The sequence below is a fragment of the Cebus imitator genome, unplaced genomic scaffold (genome assembly GCF_001604975.1).
Source record: "Cebus imitator isolate Cc_AM_T3 unplaced genomic scaffold, Cebus_imitator-1.0 Scaffold533, whole genome shotgun sequence".
Lineage (NCBI taxonomy): Eukaryota > Metazoa > Chordata > Mammalia > Primates > Cebidae > Cebus > Cebus imitator.
In genome coordinates this window covers 1,455,134-1,476,575 of record NW_016107848.1, presented here as the reverse complement: position 1 = coordinate 1,476,575, position 21,442 = coordinate 1,455,134, and the positions used below count along the sequence as shown (strand labels likewise).

General features: G+C 46.9%; 1 protein-coding gene across 2 annotated transcripts in view; it reads right to left on the bottom strand.

The window, feature by feature from the left end:
• Window positions 1-335: 335 nt before the first annotated feature.
• Window positions 336-21,442, bottom strand: part of LOC108293350 (histone PARylation factor 1) — a 69,171-nt gene continuing 48,064 nt past the window's right edge. For both annotated transcript variants that reach the window (XM_017514691.2, XM_017514690.2), the window contains exons 7-8: window positions 2,801-2,973; window positions 336-573 (exon numbers count right to left, since the gene is read on the bottom strand). In XM_017514691.2, coding sequence (XP_017370180.1) covers window positions 442-573; window positions 2,801-2,973 — 305 coding nt within the window. In that variant the 3' untranslated portion in view covers window positions 336-441. The remainder of the gene's footprint in view (window positions 574-2,800; window positions 2,974-21,442) is intronic.

The window sequence follows — 21,442 nt, the reverse complement described above, 5'->3', positions numbered from 1 at the left end:
TGCAGGTTGGGTAGGTCACGCACCCTGGGAGAGTGCTGATTGTAGAGTTTCTTTCTGTTCCCCTCCTCACACACCATAAACACAATCTTTAAAGCTACAGCTGTTAATCCAAGACTCACTCAGAGGAAATATTTTTAGTTGCCCATATGATAAATACTGAAACAAGACTCTGTAAGGATGGTCTGGTTAACCACAGGCATTAGACAGTGGCCTCCTCTGACATATTAAAGGGTGATTTTGTCTTCCAAAATATGATTAGGGTGACCATTTAGATGATTTAACTGCCATTTGCTTGCACATTAAAGAAGGAAAACCAGGCAGAAGAACCTTATAAATATTTTTAGTATATGTTTATTTTTTTGTATTCCTTAAAAACAAAACAAAAATCACAAGTTTAATATTAGTCCCTTGAAATACTGTACACCAAATAAGCCTCCTCACTCATGCAGCAAGTTGGTCTATGTTCTCTTTACTTCTGTTTGCCAGATGTTCCTCAATGATTTCTGCAAACAGATTCCTCTTCAACAGTTTATAAGCAAGAGGTAAAAGATGACCAGCAACTTTATGAAAATACTGAAAAATAAAAAAATACAACATGAAGCAGAGAACATAGCAGATTATCCTAGTAAGTAGCAGAAAAAATATCAAGAAAAAAGCACTTGTTTAACAAAGGCTACTTCCAAAATCATTTTAGCTACACTCTCAAGTGATAAAAGTGAACACAATTTAGGGACAGACACCTGGCATTCTAAGAGGCAATCTTGTTGCTCTAGAAGACTAATGGCATATCTTGAAAATTAAGAAAACTAAACTTGAGTTTTCTTCTTCCTTTAGGTTTTATCAATTTTGTATCACCCCAAACTATGCCCACAAAGACGTTTTATTCTCTCCAGCGTATTTCCAGTCAAAATTTAAGCTTTATTTTCCTTCATTCTGTAACAATAGCTATGCTGAAAGTGAGTTTTCAGATCGTATTTCCTTTATCCTCAAATTCCTTCTCCCCCATCCCCAACATGTACCACCTCCCAATCCCTGTTAAGAGCCACTGCCTTAGGTTTATCAAAAGATTTTAGATTATTGTTATCTACTATACCACCTTTTTGTTGATCATACATTTAGCCCTTAACATGTGGTAAGTACTGCGCTAAGTCTTTTTTTTTTTTTGAGACAGAGTCTCACTCTGGTGCTAGGCTGAAGTGCAGTGGCACCATCTCAGCTCACGGCAACCTCTGCCTCCAAGTGGTCCTCCTGCCTCAGCCTCCCAAGTAGCTGAGACTACAGCTGCCTGCAACCACACCTGGCTAATTTGTATATTTTTAGTAGATAGAATGTTGGCCAGGATGGTCTTGATCTCCTAACCTTGTGATCCACCTGCCTTGGCCTCCCAAGGTGCTGGGATTACAGGCGTGAGCCACTGTGCCCGGCCTGTGCTAAATCTTTTTATAACTCTTACACGTCTTTTCATTCTCACAACAATCAAGTTTGCTATTCACTGGTTCACATCTTATGGCTCTGTGTATGCTTAGGGCCTCTCTAGCAGGTCAAGCACCATTTGGATTGACTGATGACTGTCATCCTGGCTGTTTACTGATAATTATGAGGTTGGTAAAGAAAAGTAGTATAAGATGGTTTATAGCAGGGTTCTCAAAATGTACACCCCTGACCAAGAGCATCAACTTCACTTGGTAACTTGTTGGAAATGCAAATTCTCAGGACCTATCCTAGATCTCAATCAAACTTGGGGAGGGTGGGGAGAGTGCCAATGTGTGGTTTGGACAGGTCCTCCCGATGACTGATGCATGCTAAAGCTGGAAAGCTACTGGTTTAGTCTTGCTCTTTCCCCTGTGGTCTGCAGAGCAGCAGCATTACCATCACCTGGAAGCATGACAGATACGTAGTCTCTGATCTAATCCTGGACCTACCAATAGAGTGCATTTTAACAACGTCTGCAGGTGAGTCACATGCATTTTATAGTTTGAGAATTACTGCGCTCATTTAGGCACTGACTTTGGAACCAGACTGCTCGTGTCAACGCCGGGCAAGATGGTTTGACTCTCTGTGACTTAGTTATAAGTAGGTTAAATGAGAATTAAATGCTCTGCGAATGGGTGTGCACATGTGCAGACATAGCTTACAGGTAAAGAGACAGATACAAAGGTGTTGGAAAGCTTGCCCAATCTTACACACTGGGGAAGATGTCATTTACAACCAGTTTAGCCCCATGGGCATGTCATGCCTGCCATACCTTATTGCCTCTTTGACTTTCAGGCAACTATGGTTGAGTAAGCACAGGTTTAGCTATTAAGTAAAATTTTTTTATTAATGAGCAATTAGTTAATGGTAAAACAGCATCTCTTACAAAGCTTAAACAATTTTTAAAGTATATTTTTCATCTAAGATTTCAAGCACAATAACAAATAACCCCAACACAATGGAAACAAAATGGAGCCTAAGGTGTGTGCACACATCCCCAAACATAGCTCCAAATCTACACACACAGCAAGAAGGCATATCCCTATAATGTACCTAATAAGTGAATACACTTTAATGTAAGCCTGAATGCAAATAATCTTGGTTATTACCTTTGCTAGAATATAAGATGAATTTCAAATATTTTTAGGACATTTGCTTTAAAAAAAAAAAAAAATCACTTCAAAAAATTCATTTTGAAATACAAGCTGAATATCTTAGCTCTGCTGGAATTTGGTGGTATAAATGTGCATGTATTCATGTGTGTTGGGGGTAGAGGAGGGAGGAGGGAGGTGGGGCAGTGGGTGGCAGGTGGAGTTTTTTTACTCACATGTGAGCCATAGCAAAAGAGGTCCATTCCCAACTCAAGCCCCATGCCATAATCACATTCATCATTAGCAAACTGCACAAAAGTCATCATTTCCTCAATGGGAGCAAAAGCTTTTAGTCTCTCCTCGTCACTTGCAGCCTCAACTATTGTCTTGCAAATTCTCTTGAGGTCAGCTGAAAGAAATCAGTGATACAGAAGATTATCTACACAGAGAATAAATCGGTCTTCAAAGGTAAGGAGACTATAAAGGGGGTTTTTTCCCCCTTGGACTTTTTGTACTACTACAACTTGTGCCACGTAGGGTAGTAATCGGCAGCACTCGAATTCAGAATGGCAATTTGATAATTTTTCTACTTAGGAGTCAAGCTTAAAAACAAAGATTTCTTTATTAGTGACTATTTCACAGGATTCAGTTACAGTCTTCTTTTTTTTTTGAGATGGAGTCTTGCTCTGTCACTAGGCTAGAGTGCAGTGGCACAATCTTGGCTCACTGCAACCACTCCGCCTGGGTTCAAGGGATTCTCCTGCCTCAGTCTTCCAAGTAGCTGGAAAATACAGGTGCACATCACCATGCCCAACTAATTTTTATATTTTTAGTAGAGACAGGGTTTCACCATGTTGGCCAGAGGGTCTCACTCTCTTGACCTCATGACCCACCCGCCTCAGCTTTCCAAAGTGTTGGGATTACGGGTGTGAGCCACCATGCCCAGCTACAGTCATGATTTTTTCAAAGTCTGTTCCATCATGGCAATGATGATTTTACATAAGCTTTAAAGATTCAGCAGACTAGTCCAGGAATTGGCAAACTTTGGCCAAACCTGGCTTACCCCATTTTTAACTACCCTCAAACTAAGCGTAAGGCTGGTTGCCTCGCCTGGAGCTTGGACACGCCCATCCCTCTCCACACCTGAAATTACGTCACCAGAATCTGCACTCAGCACCAAACTCTGCACTGGGCACCTAGCCCACCGTTGGAAATCCCCTTTGCACTCAGCACCAGGATCTGCACTCGACACTAAACTCTGTACTTGGCACCTAGCCCACTGTTGGAAAGCCCCGCCAAAACCTGCCCAATAGCACATTGTCCCATCTAGCCTGCTCACTGGAAATCCCGCCTACCTTGCCACGTCCACGTCCTGTTTCTCCACAATCTATATAACCCTATGCCTGAGAGGAGTCAGGAACGACTTCTCTGGCCTCCTTCCCCTGGACCATAGAACCTCACCTCGGAGCTGAATAAATTGGAATCTAATTGGTTCTCATGCAGGCCTCAGTTTCCTCATTTTAAACTCGGCAATAAACCTTACAAAGAATAAACCTTACAAGTGGTGCCAAAACCCGGGAGGAGTTGTAAGACCCCTCCTGGGGTAAATTGACTCCTTCATCCGAAGCCGGACCAGGGCACCACTCCACCACAAGGTAAGACTTCTGTTGCCCACAGCCTCTCCCGCTGCCTGCCTCCTGGACTCCCTGCTTGTAATCACGGCCGCGTCCGGGGCTCCTTCTTGTTTCTCACCATGGGCCCAGGGCCCCGGCCTCGTCCCGAGGACCTGAGTGAAGAGGAGACGTCCCTATACTCTTGTCCTCTCCCCGTGAGGGGTTTCGCAGGGTCAGGATTCTGAGGGAGACGTCCCCACCTTCCTGAACCCTCTTGTATTCTCCGGTGTTCGGAAGTGCAGTCCGGGATGCCTTCCGAACATCTCCACAGTAGTGGCCAAGGTTTGGGTATTCAGAAGCCCTGTTTGCAGACCCAGGCCCTGCCTAACAGGACCAAATCCCCCGGCTTACGACATTAAAAACATTTATCTCAAATCAGCCTTTTGGCACATAAGTTCCCATTAATTAAGTAACCGTACTTTTGGTTTCTCTTCCCAATCCCGAGTGAGTGAGTTTATGTGTAGTCCCACGGCCTGATGGCTATGGGGCTTGTGTAGGCCTCAACCTGTGGTTCCAATAGGGACGTCATAAGGCATAATGGTGATTCACCTCAGGAAACTGAAGGTGACCAGGCCTGGGGGTTATACGGGTACACCTTAGCCAAGATGCCCTGAAACTCCCTTTGGGGACACGGCTGGGAAGGCATCAGACTGGTCTCCCCAACCCTTCGTCTGTCAATCCTATATGTGGTTTTGTCTCAGATAGCACTAGCCCTGTCTTTTTTTTCTTTCTCCTCAGAATCATTGCAGCCTGTAAATTCTCTAGCCATCCTCCCCCGGAAAAGGGGTACTTCTGTCTGCATTGGGTATAATACCTTTCCATATTCCTTTCTTACCCCTAACTACCCCACAAGAAGGTGAACCAATGGGCAATCAGAAGTCCCGCCCAGACCCTAAATTGCCATTAGGGTGCCTAGTCCAAAATCTACCCAAACTGGGTGGGCCTTTCCGTTAAAAAGAAGAGGCTGCTTTTCCTCTCTACCGTGGCTCGGTCACAGTATCCCCTAGACAACCAGTCTAAGTGGCCTCCAGAGGGCACACTTGACTTTAACATCCTGACAGACTTAGACCACTTCTGCCAAAAGAACAGTAAATGATCCAAGGTCCCCTATGTGCAGGCTTTCTGGTACCTTCACTCCTGCCCTGCCCTCTGCTCCTCCTGCACCATCACCCAGGTTCTACTGGCCACAAACTTCCTCATCACCCTCTGCTCCTCCACCCTCCTCTTCCTCCCTGTCCGACCCCGACCCACCAGAACAACTCCCCTTTCCCTTTGCCCGACCCACCGATCCCCCACCTTATGTGAAACCCCAACCCCCTCTGGCTCCTCCTCTTTCTGATCCCAACTTAGTGCTCACACGCGCTCGTGCTGTACTCTCAACAACGGGACTCCTCTCCTATGCCCCCTCTGCAAAGTAGCCAGAGCAGAAGGCGCTGTCTGAGTGCATGTTCCTTTCTCCCTCTCTGATCTATCAGCCATTGAAAAACGCCTAGGGTCATTCTCTACCAATCCTATGGCTTATACCAAAGAATTTCATTACCTCCCCCAAGCGTACAACCGAACCTGGCATGATACACCTATGTGATCCTGTCCTCCACTCTTACTTCCAATGAGTGTGACTGCTTTCTTACAGCAGCCTGAACTCACACCGATCAGGTGCATCTCACAAACAATTGAATGCCAGTAGGCGCAGCAGCAGTCCCCAAGGCAGACCCTAATTGGGACTATCAAACTGGTCGAGATGGCTGCTGCTGCCGCCAAGACCAAATGCTACAGTGCCTCTGAGTGGGCATGCAGAGCGCAGCTCAAAAAGTAGTAAATTATGATAAGTTAAGGGAAATAACTCAGGGTCCTGATGAAAACCCAGCTGCCTTCCTAGACTGATTAACTAAGGCTATGATCCTCCATACCTGGCTAGATCTGGCCTCCTTAGCGGGGGCTACAGTCCTGGCCACCTACTTCATCTCCCAGTAGGCAGCTGATATAAGGAGGAAACTTAAAAAAGCTGAGGAGGGCCCCCAAACTCCCATACGGGACCTGGTGAACATGGCATTTAAAGTTTTCAACGGCCGAGAGGAAAAGGCTGAGGCCACCCACCAGGCCGGTTTACAGCAAAAGGTAGGCCTTCCAACCCGAGCTCTTGTAGCAGCTCTGAGGCCGGCAGCCCACCGAACATCCAGTGGAGGGGGTCCATCAAACCCTCCCAAAATTCTTCAAAGGCCCCGCCTGGGCCTGTTTTAAATGTGGCCAGGAGGGACACTGGGCATGGCAGTGCCCCGTCCTCATCTACCTCTTGGACCCTGCCCAAGCTGCAAACAGACTGGACACTGGAAGGTTGACTGCCTGTCCCAGGCTGCATGGTCGCCCCCCACACCTCTATGTGGAGGGCAGACCGGTCCACAGGAAGCAGTCCCTCCGCTTAAACTTCTCAGCCTTCTGGACGACTGACAGAGCCCGGACTTGAGGACCCCCATCACCCTCGCTGAGCCCAGGGTAACGTTAAGTCCATTTCTTTTTTAATGGATATGGGGGCTACCTATTCTGTACTGCCTTCCTACTCAGGACCTAGCATACCTTCCCAGGTTTCAGTCATGGGGATTGATGGAAAGCCCTCCTTTCCTAACCAAACCCATCCCTTAGCCTGTGTTCTTGAGGGACATCCCTTCTCCCACTCCAATTATACCCTCATGCCCAGTCCCACTTTTAGGACAAGATATTCTCCAGACTGTAGGGGCCACCCTCCAATTCACTGGCCACCCACATTCAAGCCCATCCTCTGCCCACCTTCTACTGCTATTCCTAACCGGTATCACACCCTGTCTTGACTCCTCGCCTTAACCCCCTATCCCTCCTAATGAAGTTAATCCCTCGGTATGGGATACCTACAAGCCTGTGGTGGCCAGACATCACACACCAGTTAAAATACTTCTCAAAAACTTTACCCACTTACCCTCAAGTCCTCAGTTTCCCATCTTAAAGACCCACCGCCAGGGCCTAAAGCCTATCATCACCCAGCTTCTGGCTCAGGGACTCCTTATCCCCACCAGTTCCCCTTGTAATACTCCTAATCTTACGGGTCCAAAAGCCGACCGGCGACTCATCAACAAGGCAGTGGTACCCCTCCACCCCGTGGTCCCCAATCCATACACCCTATTATCCAACATTCCCTCCACTACCTCTCATTTTACAGTTCTTGACCTCAAGGATGCCTTCTTTACTATTCCCCTTCACCCAGAGTCTTAATTCCTTTTTGCCTTCACCTGAACCAATCCTGACACCAACTGTCACAGCAGCTCACCTGGACAGTCCTGCCCCAGGGATTTAGAGACAGCCCCCACATTTTCGGACAAGGCTTAGCAGCTGACCTCAGCTCCTGCTCCCTCCAACCTAGTCTCCTTCTCCAGTATGTGGATGACCTATTACTTTGTAGCCCCTCCCTCTCTGTCTCAACAGCACACTGCCACTCTCCTTAACTTTCTTGGATCCTGGGGATACTGGGTATCCCCTGCCAAAGCACAGTTGTCAGTCACCTCAGTAATCTACTTAGGCTTTTAGTTTTGGGGGTGAGGTGAATGCCTAACAACTGACCGCCGGCAGGCACTTCTTTCACTGCGGCCTCCGGAGACTGCAGACCAGATTCTCTCCTTCTTAGGATTTGTAGGATTCTTCCATCACTGGGTACCTAACTTTGCTGCTCTAGCTAAACCTGTGTATGTGGCGTCTAAGGACACACCCACACAACCCCTCTCTCATCTTGGAGTTGTAAAACAAGCTTTCAAAACCCTACAAACTGCTCTGTCCATGGAACCTCCACTTCAACTGCCTGACCTTAACCATCCCTTCCACTTGTTTACTGATGAGAAACAAGGTATTGCAGTTGGAGTCCTAACCCAACCCCTAGGCCCTGTGTATTGTCCTGTAGCATACTCATCAAAACAACTTGATCCCACAGTCAGGGGATGGCAGCCTTGCCTGCAGGCCCTGGGAGCGGTAACAGAACTTACCAAGCAATCCCTCAAACTTACTTTAGGCTAGCCTATCTTGGTGCTCTCTCCTCATCGACTGACTGACCTTCTCTCTCACAAATCTCTCACTCACCTAGGACCCTCTCGCCTACAGGAGTTTCATCTACTCTTTATTGAAAATCCTTCAGTTAGCCTTCATCCCACTTCTCCACTCAACCCAGCCACTTTGTTTCCCTTTCCATCCCATTCTCCCTCCCCAGCCCATTCCTGCCCTGAACTAATGGATGCATTTGCTAAACCTCGGGAGGGCCTGTCTGACCTTCCCCTATCTAACCCCAACCTTACCTTTCATGTAGATAGGAGTTCAGCAGTGACAGCCGAGGGGCGGCCAAAAGCCGCCTATGCAGTAGTTACAGATTCAGCCACCCTCGAGGCACACCGCCTCCCCAATGGAACCACATCGCAAAAGGCGGAGCTCATTGCCTTAACCCAAGTTCTCACGTTAGCACAGGGAAAGCGAGCAAATATCTATACTGACTCAAAGTATGCTTTTCTTATTACCCACTGCCACACTGCCCTCTGGAGAGAGTGGGGATTCCTTACTACGAAAGGGTCCCCCATAGTTAACGCTACCCAAATCTCTAATCTCCTGCAGGCCCTATCACTGCCCAAAGAAGTTGCCGTCATCCACTGCCGAGGGCACCAAGCCCAGGAGGATGCTGTTTCCCGGGGCAATGCAAGGGCAGATGAGGTAGCAAAATCCTTAACCACTACCAGGCTAGCCCCCATTCCAGTCCTGTTTCTCACCATGGCCACACCGCCAATTTACTTGCCATCAGAGAAACAAGCCCTCATATTAAAAGGGGGAACCGAGTCTGATCAGGGTTGGATCTTCCTAAACAAAATCGACCTTCCCCGGGAACAGGCCCCAAAAATTATTGCTGAAATCCACCAATCCTTATATATAGGGCCCAAAGCATTGCACCATTTTGTCAGCCCCTCTTTTTCTTGCCAGGTCTGCAATAGACAATTGAGCAAGTACACAAGGCATGTGTTACCTGCTCTAAGGTCTCATCTCAGGCAGGCTTAAGGCCACAGTTTCCTACCCACCAAATGCGTGGCCACCTGCCAGCCCAAGACTGGCAGATTGATTTTACCCATATGCCCACTCACAAAAAACTTCGCTACCTCCTAACCTTTGTAGATACCTTTTCTGGATGGATTGAAGCCCTTCCTACCTCCAAGGAAACCGTGGACACGGTGGCCTCCCTCTTAATTCAGGAAATTATCCCTCATTTCGGCGTGCCAGGAAACATCCAGTCAGACAACGGTCCAGCATTTACAGCTCAGGTGGTCCAGCTCGTCGCCAAGTCTCTCAATATCTCCTGGAAACTACACATCCCCTACCACCGTCGGTCGTCGGGTAAGGTTGAACGGGCTCACGTCCTCCTCAAGAATCATTTGGCCAAACTCACCATAGAGGTAAAACTCTCTTGGCCGACACTCCTACCTCTTGCCCTAGCCTGGGTTTGAGCCACCCCACAGAGGCCAACGGGTCTCAGCCCCTTTGAATTACTGTACAGACTACCTTTCCTGGTCTCTCATAATCTCCCGGTACAACCACCTCCTCTAGCCTCCTACCTCCCCCTCCTCCGCCACTTACTCAGGGAACACACGGACCATACTCTCCCCTTGGTTCCAGGACCAGACTCCCCCCACCCGACTATACCTCTCCAGCCAGGTGACAGTGTCCTCCTCCGGGAACTAAAGCCAGGGTCTCTGCAGCCCAGGTGGTCGGGACCCCACATTGTTATCCTAACCACCCCGATTGCCGCAAAGCTTTTAGGCCACATCCCTTGGTACCATGTGTCCCGCTTCAAACTGGCTCCCAAAAATAATCAGTGAAAATCTGAACCCTTGGGCCCCGCTCGCCTCCACCTCACCCTTAACCCCTACCCATCAACTTCTAACCCTTCAAATTCTCCTCCTAACAATCCTTCTGATATCCCCTCTTAAAGACAACTCCTACTATGTCTGGCGGTTCTACCTTCAGGAGTCCTGGACGAAAGGCCCCACCACTAAAACCCAATACCTTGCCCAAGCAGATTGCCAGCCCACAGGCTGCCAATCAGCCATAAAATTTGAATTTCAAAAATCCAAGTCCAATACTATCAAAAACTCCTGGAATAACTTTGGCCTCTGCTTTCTATATGACCAAACCAAAAGACTGTCATAAGTAGAATACTACCTATGGTGGATGCCCGTATGCTTCTTGTGTTATGCACAGAACCTTCAGGACACGCACCTCCCCAAAAAGTAATATGCTCTCTGCTGACAACCAAGGTGAAGTGTCCCTTACCATCCACGATCCCTGGGACAACTGCTGGGAAATGGAAACTGCAGGTAAAATATACACCTGGTTCGAAGACAGCCGCCCCAGTGGTACATGGCTCATATTCCGGTCTTATACCCGCATTGTACCGGTAGAAATAGACCGACTCAACTTTTTAGGTAACACCATCCTACAAAATGAGGCCACCTTAACTAACCCCCTCAGGCCCTTGACCTTGAGCAACACTCCTCAACCTTTCTCTTGGTTAACCCTAGTGCAGCAGAGTGTTAATATGCTAGGCTTAAGCGAAGCCACAAACTTTACTAATTGCTTTTTATGTGCCTCCCTTAACAACCCTCCCTTAGCTGCAGTTCCCCTCCGGACTGAGTTCAACCTGCCACAATCACCTACGGGGCCTGCCACCACCTTAACGGGTATCCCACTGTTCAAGGTGCACTCTCAAATCTTTCTCTCTCTGCTATGGGACAGCCAGCAGCCCCAGCCTCTGGTGTAACACCACGGTAGAAGTAAAATCCTCCCTTTACACGCCTCCAGGAGGATACTTTTGGTGTAATGGAACCCTAACCAGAGTTATTAATGCATCCCTCCCTTTCCCTTATGTGCCCATCACACTAGTCCCGCAGTTAGAAGTATATGGACAAGCTGAGTTCCTATCCCTCATCACACCGTCCCCTAATCACCGTAGCAAATGAGCAGTCTTCCTCCTGATAGTAGCTGGCCTCTCTTTAGCATCCTCTCTAGTAGCAGCTGGAATAGGGAGTGGTGCCATGGGCTACAGCGTCACTTCAGTCGCTCAACTGGAAGACAAGCTCCGTATGGCTACTCAAGTGTCAGCCACCTCTTTAGCCTCCCTCCAGCGACAAATCACATCGCTGGCTCAGGTGACTCTTCAGAACTGATGGGCCCTAGACTTACTAACAGCAGAAAAAGGAGGTACCTGTCTGTTTGTCCAGGAGCAGTGCTGCTATTACATCAATGCAACAGGCCTTGTGGAAGAAATTGTCAACACTCTCTATAGCCTCCAAGAGAACCTCCGCAGGAAGCAGCGCGCACCAGCCTCGTCTCTCAACTGGTGGCAATCCCCCATGCTTACCTGGCTAGCTACCATTATCACCCCCATTATCGTTGTGTGTCTTCTACTGATACTAGCCCCTTTTTTTCTCAAGTTTTTACAGGCCCGCATGAGAGAAATTTACAGGGTGGCCATAAACCAGATGATACTTCACCCCTATGTCCGACTCAGCCAACTGACCCCTCCACCTCACTCCACCCCTATTCAGCAGGAAGTAGCCAGAAAGAAGTGGCATCCTGTATCATCAAAAGGGTCAGAATGTAAGGCCGGTTGCCCCCCCACCCCCACCCCCGAGCTTGGACACGCCCATCCCTCTCCACACCTGAAATTACGTCACCAGAATCTGCACTCAGCATCTAGCTTCGCCACGCCCACCTCTGTGCTCAACACTAAACTCTGCACTCAGCACCTAGCCCACCATTGGAAATCCCCTGTGCACTCAGCACCAGGATCTGCACTCGACACTAAACTCTGCACTCAGCCCCTAGCCCGCCACTGGAAAACCCTGCCAAAATTTAAAAGAAGCCCCACCAAAACCTGCCCAATAGCACATTGCCCCAGCCAGCCCGCTCACCGGAAATCCCGCCTACCTACCTATAGCAGCTTGCCACGTCCACATCCTGTTTCTCCACAGCCAATCAGAGCGCCTTCCCTCCCTATATAACCCCACGCCTGAGAGAAGTCAGGCGTGACTTCTCTGGCCCCCTTCCCCTGGACCATAGAACCTTGCCTGGGAGCCGAATAAATTGGTGTCTAATTGTTCTCATGCAGGCCTCAGTTTCCTCATTTTAAACTCGGCAATAAACCTTACAGAGAATAAACCTTACACTAAGTACTTTTTAATTTTTAAATGGTTGAAAAATAAAACAATGTGATAGATTATAGCCCAGAAAGTGTAAAACATTTACTTTCTGGCCCTACATGGAAAGTTTGCCAGCCTGGTCCATGAACTATATAGTTGCCTCTGCATCTGAGGGTTCTACATCCTTGGATTAAACCAACTACAGATTGAAATACTCAGGGGGAAAAAAAATAAAAAATACAGATTTTAAAAATACAGTATAACAACTATTTACATAGTGTCTATGTTAGGTATTCTAAGTAATCTAGAAATGATTTGAAATATACAGGAGGATGTGCATAAGTTATGCAAATAGTACACCAACTTATATAAGGGATTTGAGCATTAGATTCTGGGTATCCTTCAAGGTCCTGATACTAAGAGACAACTGGATTAAAAAAAGATCCAAGTAGGCAAAATTTGTTATTTTTGCCCTGTCCTACCTTATTTGTTAGAAAATTACTGACTTGTGATAAATGAAAACCAAAAAAAAGACAACAATGTAAGAGACAAGAAATCACTGCAGAATTTAAACCTTTAACTAAAACCTTCACCAAAGTGGGAGAAAAGTAGCCACGTTAAGTGTGCGTTTGGGATAAGAATAGAGAGACGATGTCTAATAATTACCTAAATAATATATTTTTAAAAATTAACATTTCAATTTTGGCTTTCAAGATTTTTTTCATTTTTTCTGGATGTTAATGTGCATCAGATCTAGGGATAGAAATGAGATGGAAGTATAAACAATATCTAATTAGACTTCCTTTTGACAAATTGTATGTCCTTTGACAAACTGTACTTTGAGTATAATGAAAAGAATGGATATTATTCAAACAAACCAACAAAACATTTTCAAATAGGTGGCTGCTATACTGGGGGAGAGGCAGACTGGTTAAAACATTAACAGCTATACTTAAGAATGATAGGTGATTTTAAATTATATATATGAGGCACAATGTTCTGATGATACTAACGAAAAACGTAACTTATAATAGTACCAAGGACTGGCTGGGCGCAGTGGCTCATGCCCGTAATCCTAACATGGGAGGTTCACTTGAACCCAGGAATCTGAGACCAGCCTGGGATGTGGTGAGACCCTGTCTCCACAATTAATAGAGAAATTAGCACCTGTAGGCCCAACTACTTGGGAAGCTGAGGTGGGAAGATCACCTGAGTGCAGGAGGTCCAGGCTGCAGTGAGCTATGATCATGCCACTGCACTCCAGCCTGGATGACAGTAAGACCCCATCTCAAAAAAAAAAAAAAAAAAAAAAAAGGGTTGCTGGCAAAATAAGAACAGCTCCAATAAACAGCTCCCAACGAGATGGACACAGAAGGCGGGTGATCTCTGCATTTCCAGCTGAGGTACCTGGTTCATATCATTGAGACTGGGTGGACAGTGAATGCAGCCCAAGGAGGGTGAGCTGTTTCCTCACCCAGGAAGTGTAAAGGGCTGGGGAACTCCCTCTCCTAGCCTAGGGAAACAAAAGGGACATCCCCTGCACTCCAGCCAGATACTGTACTTTTCCCACAGTCTTCACAACCTGCAGATCAGGAGATTCCTTCTGGTGCCTACAACACCAGAGTCCTGGGTTTCTAACCAAAAACTGGGCAGCCGTTTGGGAAGACACCAAGCTAGCTGTAGAAGATTTTTTCTTATATCCCAGTGGCGCCGAGAATACCAGTGAGATAGAATCATTCATTCCCCTGGGAAGGGGGCTGACACCACGGAGTCAAGTGATCTGGCTCAACAGGTCCCATCCCACAAAAACCAGCAAGGTAAGTTCCACTAGCTTGAAATTCTTGCTGCCAATAATAGCAGTCTAAGCTCGACTTGGGACATTTGAACTCGGGGAGGGGGAGGGGCATCCACCATTGCTGAGGCTCTAGTAAGTTTTAACATCAGTGTAAACAAACTTGCTGGGAAGTTCGAACTGCGTGGAGCCCATGGCAGCTCAGCAAGGCCTCTGCAGGCAGATTGTCACTAAAATCCCTCCTCTCTGGGCAGGGCATCGCTGAAAAAAGGCAGCAGCCCATTAGGGACTTATAAATCAAGCTCCTACCTTCCTGGGACAGAGCACCTGGGAAAAGGGGCCATTATGGGCACAGCTTCAATAGACTTAAATGTCCCTGCCTGGCAGCTCTGAAAAAAGCAGCGGATCTCCCAGCACAGCGTTCCAGCTCTGATAAGAGACAGACTGCCTCCTCAAGTGGCTCCTTGACCCCCATGCATCCTGACTGCGAGACACCTCATACAGGAGAGCTCTGGCTGGCATCTGGCAGGTAACCTTCTGGGACGAAGCTACCAGAGGAAGGAACAGGCAGCTATGTTTGTTGTTCTGCAGCCCCTGCGGGTGATTCCCAGGCAAGCAGGGTCTGGAGTGGACCTCTAGCAAACTCCAGCAGACCAGCAGAAGGGGCCTGTGAGAAGGAAAACTAACAGAAAGAAAGAGTCTCAACATCAACAGAAAAGACATCCACTCCGAGACCCATTCCAGGAGGTCTCTGACTTTGAAGACCAAAGGTAGATAAATCCACAAAGATGGGAAGAAAGCAGCACAAAAAGGCTGAAAATTCCAAAAACAAGAATGCTTCCTCTTCTCCTCCAAGAGATCACAACTCAACACCAGCAAGGGCAGATGGAGAATGAGTTTGATGAATTGACAGAAGCAGGTTTCAGAAGGTGGGTAATAACAAACTTCTCTGAGCTAAAGGAATGTGTTCTAACGCAATGCACAGAACCTTAAAAAAAGATAACCAGTTTAGAGAGAATATAAACAACCTGATGGAGCTAAAAAACATAGCATGAGAGCTTTGTGAATCATACACAAGTTTCAACAGCTGAATTGATATCAGAGATTGAAGATCAACTCAATAAAATAAAGCGAGAAGATTAGAGTGAAAAGAAATATACAAAGCCTCCAAGAATATAACCAAATCTACCTTTGATCAGTGTACCTGAAAAGTTGAAGGAAATTAAAGAGCAATAATAGTAAAACAAAACCTTATAATTTGTAATGGCTATATAATAAATTTTGTTGTGTTATGTGCTGATTAATACCTCTCCAGCTGTGTTTAAGGCAGAATAACTGCCTTCCTGCAAACCACTGAACCTTATCTATCCTCCCTACATTCTTAGCAAAGTTTCCAGGCATTTCGAAATCCCTGGTTTTCTTGATGACCAGGTGCAAGGTCATAAAGCAGATAAACCTATGACTGTGAAATGTGTTTCTCAAACTGTTACTCTTCAAATGTAAAATACATCACAATTAACTGCTCTTTGTTCTGGCATCTGTAAAGTTGCTTTCTGCTTCATCATCCTATACCACCCAGGTGCATAAAGACATCCCATTTTCTTTGTCTTTTGCTCAGAATTAGGAAGCAATTCCACTAAGCCCATGATCACGTTAAATAAAATCCTCCTGCAAACCCATTGGTCTCTCCAGATCTCCGATTTCCTGCTACGTTTTCTGGTGCTGGAACAGGGACTGGAGATGGCAGGCTTACTGTCTCCTTCACCGGTGGGACCAAGGCCCTGGCCATGGGAGACCTGCAACCCTAGGCGCCACTGGGAGGACTGCAGCCGATAGCAGATTGGCTCTCTTCGTGCCCCAGTGCCCACTCCCAAACAGTGCATCAGAACCTTGGAAAGGGCTGCAGGATGATCTCCAGGACCAATATACTTCAGGAATTACGGTAAGGCATTAAGGGAAAAGGAAAGAAAAGCCCACCCCAAGAGAGTAGAAGGGGAGTCTGATCAACTCCCAGGAAGTGACTATTATTAATTCAACCCAGAAAGCCTGGGGGAAGCGAGACTGACTGACTGATTTGGATGAAACTCACATCCCCACTGGCACACCAAACAGTGGTGACTCATTAAGCAGGTTTGTAGAGGGAAAGGGGGAGGATTGTGGAAGTGTGTAAAAGAGACAGGTGAGGGAGGAGCCAAGGCAGGGCGTGAAGTGGGGAGGCGCAGATCCCTTAGTGTGGATTGCATGCGCCGCAGTGAGTTAAGGCTGATTTACTAGAGGGCTGACTGCATACAGCTGATAGGAGCTCCCCCACAGTTGCAGCTGATGGTCACAGGAATAAAGTACTCTCCTAGCTAAGGGGCAGTCTGAAAACTCCCATAAGAGGAGACAGTGTTCAGTCTGAAGTGAAAGTCTGTGAGAGTTGCTTGTGTGGGAGGATGGGAGGAAGAGAGTAAAAACCCACACCACTAGAGGGCATTTTAAAGAACTTTAAGAAAGGCTTCTCAGGAGACTGTGAAGTTAAATTGTCCCCTCAGAAGTTAAGGACCTTCTGTGAGTTAGAATGGCCTTCCTTTGGTGTTGGATGACTGGCCAAGAAAATGGTAGACAAACTATTGGCTGAGTGTTTAGGGTGGTGACTGGGGTCAGAGGACAGACAGGGCATCCAGATCAGTTTCCATATACTGATTCATGGCTCAATGTAGCCCAAGATACACTCTAAGTGGCTGCAAACTTGCCTAGCTGCCTACTGCAATGCCTTAGTGGCATGGGCAGGGCCAAAGGAGGCCAAGGAACCTACAGACCCCAAGCCCACAAGGGAAGAGAAAAGGCAAGAGGCACCAGAGAACCCAATTTTACAGACTTTCCATGAAGAAACAGAAGTTCCACCCCTTATGGTCCAATATACCCATCCCTACCACACCTGGGGCAAGGTGAAGAACAAGAAAGCAGGAGCTCATGCTGTGCCAGGCCTAGGTGCAGAGGGTCAAGTAAAGTAAGACTCAGAGGAGAGCTCAAATCTCCCCCTCATAAGGAAAGAAGAGAGAAAGGAAAAGAGAAATGCAGCCAGTTTTTCCGATCTGGCCGTGCTTGGGCTTTGCAGATGCCTCTCCGTGAAACACCGGCACTAGCCTATTTAGATGAGTGGAGGCAGGTTCCTGGTGGGCAAAGGATCTGTATCCATCAGCCCTTTTCCACTCTGACCTTCTAATTTGGAAACCACACACTCCCTCCTTCATGGAGAAGCCCCAATCTCTCATTGATCTAACACAGTCCATCTTTGCTTCTCATAACCCTAATTGGCTGGATTGCTAGGAACTGCTGTTAATGTTAATATAGAAGAACACAGAGAATAAACCAAGCAGCTCTCCAATGGTTAGAAAATAATGCACCAGGAGGCATTAATGATGCCCTGCAATATGCAGTGCAACATTTCCCTCAGATAGGCCCTAAGTGGGACCCCAATAAAGAGGAGGGGCTGTGAAACATACAAACATAGGGTAGCACTTTTAAATGGTATGAAGGCAGGCAGGAAGAAGATAATAAATATAGAGAAAGTCTCAGAGATCCGCCAAAAACCTGATGAAAGCCCAAGCGAATTTTATTAGAGACTATGTGAAGCATACCAGATTTATACCCTATTTGACCCAGAGGCTCCTGCCAATCAATGTATGGTGAATGCGGCTTTTGTCAGCTAGCACAGGAGACATTAGGTGGAAGGTACAGAAGCTAGAAGGATTTGAGGGCAAGAATGCTACTGAACTCATACAGGTGGCTACCAAGGTGTTTTACAATCGAGAGGAAGAGGCTGAAAGAAAGGCAAGGCACAAGGCAAAAGAAAAGGCAAACTTGTTAGTGGCTGCCTTAGCTGAGACGGGAGCTAGTGTAAAGAGAGGGTGTGGGAGAGGTGTAATCAGACTGGAGTCTGAAACTTGGCCCAGCTTAGGGAGAGATCAATGTAGTGTGCAAGAAGAAAGGACACTGGAAACTTGAGTGCCTAGAGAGAGTAGTATATGAAAATCAGGTATCCCCATACAGCCACCGGTTTTATCCCCATGCAATACCTAGACCAGCAGAAGCAAGCCAACAAGCCCCAAATAATCAGTGTACAGGCTTAACTGGTGTGGCTGGGATAAACAGCTATGAAGACTGAAACAGACTGGGCTCCATTTCTCTAAGCGCTCAGAAGCCTATGGTTAGGGTAAAGGTAGGAGGCCAACAGATAGATTTTATGGTAGACACGTGCTAAGCATCCGGTGGTGACAAAACCAGTGGGGCCACTGTCAAAAACTTATACTACCATTATTGGGGCCACAGGAGTGTCAGAAAAAAGACTCTTCTGCCAGTCAAAAAGATGTGTTATTGAACATCTTTTGAGGTCCAGCATGAGTTCCTGTATCTCCCCAGCTGCCCTGTCCTTTTGTTAGGAAGGGTTTTCCTTCAAAAGTTACAAGCACAGATTTCCTTTAAACCAGAGGGGAACATGACTCTAGATTTTAACAAAGAGCTACGGTATTAGCCCTCACAGTACCACAAGCTGAAGAGTGGTGGCTATGTGCTAAGGATATGGAAGGACCCATAAAGCAGTCCTGGAGGTCATGGAGGAAGTCATATTGTCAGGGCTAATGAGAGAATTTCCAGAAGTATGGACTGAAAATAATCCACCTATGCTAGCCGTAAACCATGCTCTGGTGGTAGCACTAAAAACAGGAGCCACCCCAGTCTGGCTGCGCCAGTATCCTATATCCTAAAAGGCTGTCCTGGGCATAGAAAAGCATCTAGAACAGCTCAGAAAACACAGCATTCTGGTGCCATCTCAGTCACCTTGGAATACTCCACTCTTACTGGTAAAAAAGCCACTACCTAACCATGAGATAGCTATCTCCCATGATTATAGGCTAGTACAGGACTTTCAAGCTGTAAACCAGGCTACAGTAACTATTCATCAAGTAGTGCCAAATCCATATACTGTACTCTCACTACTCCCTTCCAACGCAGTGTGGTTCACTGTTTTAGACAAAAGGTGCCTTCTTTTTTGCCTTTGCCTCGCACCAGTCAACACCTATTTGCTTTTCAATGGAGAAGTTTCCAACTTACTTGGACCAGGCTTCCCCAAGGGTTCAAGAACTCCCCCACAATCTTCAGTGAGGCTGTAGCATCTAATCTTAATGCCTACACCTTTAAAATAAAGATGTGGCCTACTGCAGTATGTAGATGATCTTTTAGCAGTCCCACTTTAGAGGACTGTCACAAAGGAACCCTTCATCTGGGGACCTGAGCAACAAAAAGCATTTAATGCAATCAAAACAGCTCTAGTTAGGGCCCCTGCCATAGGACTGTCAGATGTAACTAAGCCCTTCCTGTACGTTCATGAGCGATAGAGAATGGCTATCGGGGTCTTAACTCAGATTCTAGGATCACGGCACCGCCCAACAACCCACTTATCTAAGCAACTGGACTCAGTAGCCAGTTTTAAGGCCCTTGCCACTATAGCCATGCTTATACAGGAAGCGGATAAATTGACCTTAGGACAGCAGTTAACCATACAGGTGCTGCACTCTGTCCAAACGTTAATGATTCAAAGAGGGCATACTGGCTGTCAAATCCTAGAATGACCCAATACCAGGGACTCTTATGTGAAAATTCCCACATAACTTTAGAAACTGTAAATACTCAACCCTGCTGTCTTGCTCCCACTAGGGCCAGGAGCTCCCCTTCATAACTGTATAGAAACAGTAGATGAAGTTTTCTCCAGCAGAAAAGATCTCACAGATTGCCCCTCCAAAATCCATATGTTGAATACTTTACAGATTGGTAGCAGTTTTGTGAAAGGAGTCAGGTGGCCTTGATATGCAGTTGTAACTTTAGATTCAATAGTAGAGGCCCAAAGCCTGCTGACAGGAACATCAGCCCAGAGAGCAGAATTAGTAGCCTTAACAAGAGCACTGTTGCTAGCTAAGGGAAAAAGGGCCAAAACACACACCGACTCAAAGTATGCTTTTGCTACGCTGCATATACATGGGAGCATATACAAAGATAGAGGACTCTTAACTGCCCACAGAACCAGTATAAAATATCCAGAAGAAATCTTACAACTTTTAGATGTAGTATGGGAACCAAAAGAAATAGCTGTTATACACTTCTGAGGCCATGAGAAAGGTGGAACCCTAGAGGCCAAAAGAAACAGGAAAGCAGATGCAAAAGGTAGGTGCACAACAATGAATACCCCACCTTCTAGCATAGCAGCTAGAAAGGCAGCCTGTGCCATGCCTCTCCTCCCAGAACTCGTGCCTCTAGAAGAGCCAAATTACTCCCCAAATGAGAAAGCCTGGTTTGCTCAAGAAAATGGGAGCCTATACTAAAGAAGGATGGTGGAAATTCTCAGATGGCAGGTTAGCTATTCCTGAAGTAACAGCCCCCAGTTTTGTAAAACAATTCCACCAAGGAACTCATAAAGGAAAGACAGCACCAGAAATGCTGGTGGGGTGCCACTTCTATGTGCCATGGCTCACTGTCATCTCCTGAGCCATTTGTGAACAATGCTTAACCTGTGCCCAGAACAACCCACAGCAGGACCAACTCGGCCGCCAGGAATTCAAGGAGTAGAGGCAGCACCTTATGAAAATCTGCTTGTAGATTTTACAGAGTTGCCCCGGGCAGGAGGCTATTGCCATATGTTAGTGTCTGTCTGTACCACTCAGGTTGGGGAGAGTCTTGCCCCACCATAATGGAAAAGGCACAAGAAATAACTAGAATTTTATTAAAAGATATTATCCCCAGATTTGGGCTACCTTCAACCACAGAATCAGACAATGGCCCAGCATTTGTGCCGAAATTGTCCAAGACCTAAAACGGCTGCTGAAAATAACCTGGAAATTGCATACTGCCTATCGCCCACAGAGCTCAGGAAAAGTTAAGCATATGAACTGAATGCTCAAACAACTATTAAAGAAATTCCGAGAGGACGATCCAAGATGGCCGTTTAGGAACAGCTCAGGATTGCGGCTCCCAGTGAAAGTGCAGAGGGTGAGTGGACGCCACGTTTTTATTGCCCACAGACTAGGAAATTCCCAGGTGGAGGTGCTCCACGGTCGCCAGCGCGGCTGTTTCGGCCAGTGCGGCTGTGCCAGCCAGCGCCGCTGCTTTGCCCCGCGCGGCTGCTTTGTCGGCGCCCCGGAGCCGCGGTTCTCCGTACAAAATACACCGGTCCGGGTGCCCTTTTGG